The sequence below is a fragment of the Cryptomeria japonica genome, unplaced genomic scaffold, assembly GCF_030272615.1.
Source record: "Cryptomeria japonica unplaced genomic scaffold, Sugi_1.0 HiC_scaffold_524, whole genome shotgun sequence".
NCBI classification, from domain to species: domain Eukaryota; kingdom Viridiplantae; phylum Streptophyta; class Pinopsida; order Cupressales; family Cupressaceae; genus Cryptomeria; species Cryptomeria japonica.
In genome coordinates this window covers 65,482-67,708 of record NW_026729338.1, presented here as the reverse complement: position 1 = coordinate 67,708, position 2,227 = coordinate 65,482, and the positions used below count along the sequence as shown (strand labels likewise).

The 2,227-nt window shown below is 27.3% G+C and overlaps 1 protein-coding gene across 1 annotated transcript; it reads left to right on the top strand.

The window, feature by feature from the left end:
- Positions 1–288: 288 nt before the first annotated feature.
- On the top strand, positions 289–735 carry LOC131872151 (ubiquitin-like). The gene has a single exon (XM_059216036.1). The coding sequence runs from the start codon at positions 289–291 to the stop codon at positions 733–735; it is 447 nt and encodes a 148-aa protein (XP_059072019.1).
- The last annotated feature ends 1,492 nt before the right edge of the window (positions 736–2,227 follow it).

The window sequence follows — 2,227 nt, the reverse complement described above, 5'->3', positions numbered from 1 at the left end:
TACTAACTTTTTGTCCTGTATGGCTTGGGACATTCTTATTTAAGAATTAATTTCTCAACTCCATAATATACCACAAAACCAAAAATAAAAAACTTCACCCCTAAGCATTTTTTATATACAACTTTTGGAATACCAACATGTGGCTTTTCCTATTCTCCCGTAGAGGAGGCGAAAAAGAAAAAAACCCTATTTATTCTCTCCTTGTGAGGCTCAAATCAGCCAGGCTCTTCCATCTTGTTGAAGTAACGTCCTTCTCTTCCTCCATCTGGTTTGATACTGGCAATAAGCATGGAGATAAGGGTGAGAAGAGCCAACAGGAGCATGTACCGTTTGGAGGTGGAAAGCACTGAAACGGTGGAGAGTTTGAAAGCAAAGATTGAAGAGAAAGAAGGTATTCCCTCTTCTCAGCAACGTTTGATGAAAATGGGCGTTCGCTTACAGAATGAAAACACTCTCAAGCATTACAATATTAAACATAATCAATGTATCAGCTTGGCTTGGATCGAGAGAGGTGAAATGCAGATACTTATAAAGCACCAGAATGGATCTCTTCTTCTAGAGGTTGACGAATCTCAGAGCGTTGCAACTACCATAACCAAAATCAAAGACAGGCTTCGAATACCATCTTATATGAAAAAATCCCTGGTATTCGACAACGTAGTACTAGAAGATGAAAAAACTGTTTCTTCTTACAAGGATATTGATTTATCACTTGTAAAGCTTGTTGATGGATGAGATTTGAGAATTTTTTTCGTATTTACATAAATCATTTGTGTCTTAAAATTGCTGATAGCCTGTGTTTTCTTCTCTTTGGTTTTGGAATTGTTTCTACAATTAAAAACCTTGTTACATTGTAGTTCTTGGATGATGATGTTTATTGTTGGATTGTAACGATTCAGGAGTATTTATTCTTCAAAATTGTGTGTGAGATAGTTCCCAGCCTCATTTCTTATGATGTAGGAATCTGAAAACTTAGCAAGATTTGATCATGGTTTTAATTATTTAGAATACTGACGTGCTCTTTGATTAAAAACCTCCATCCCAATCTCATTTTTTATGATGTCAGAATCTTACATTCAGTAAGATTTGATTATGATTTTAATTATTTAGAATACTGATTTTTTATTTCATAGATATTTTTCTTTTATCATCTTCATTTTTTTCTTTTCAATTAATTTGTACTACAATATTATTTAATTTTATGAATTTATATTTTATAACAATAATATATAACATTCATTTATTATACAAAATGTGTGACAAACAGAGTACCTTCTAATAACAAAATTCAAAATGTGTAGTTAAAAAATACTTTCATATAAATTATAGGGTACTGCCATTAGAGCGACATATATATTTTATAGAAGAATGAAAGCTTGTATATGTGCAACCATTCTTTTCAGTTTCGACTGTAATCATATGTTCCATTTTTACAGAATATAGAAACGGCCACTGTAATTATTCGTTCTGCACAATGAAAAGAAACGGCCACTGTAATCATGTGTTCTTACAATGAATAAAAATGGTAGTAATTAGAAAATATTGTAAAATGTTTTAAAAAAAATAATTCCTTAATATTTAATCATATATATATATATATATTCCTTCAGTCTGTTGACTATTTATCGTATTTTTTTATATTTTTTCTAATGAAATTTTTTTCTACTAGTTTACATATATTTATTAATAGTATATTGTCCCCGTGTCTATTCTAAATCAGTTGACCACATTAACATGAAATACCTTGAAAAGATATCTCTAAGCTCATTCTATATATTATTAAATATATATATAATTAAGTTTAAAAATAGAAATTTTCAGATATTTTATAATTAAAATTTATTATTAATATATATATTTTCTATTAACTTAATAACTAATCATTAATATTTATTTTATAAACATTCAATGTTTAAATTTAATTTTATATTTTCATTTTTTCTATTAAAGTTACAATATTTAGCTCTAAAATAATAAAATCAATACAACTAACATTAAGTGCTAAATAATAGTTATTTTTGAAAGCATATTATCAAATATATAATATATTTTCTTTGTACTAAAATTGCTCAATAGAATGTTTCATTTTTCTTAAGTTCATTTTATTATTTTTAAGAATTGTTTACATGTTTATCTATGAAAAAATAATAGAATGGACTAAAATTATTTAAATGTGAATGAAAGCTTTATACATGGAATTATTTGAAATTGATTGGAATCTTAATAT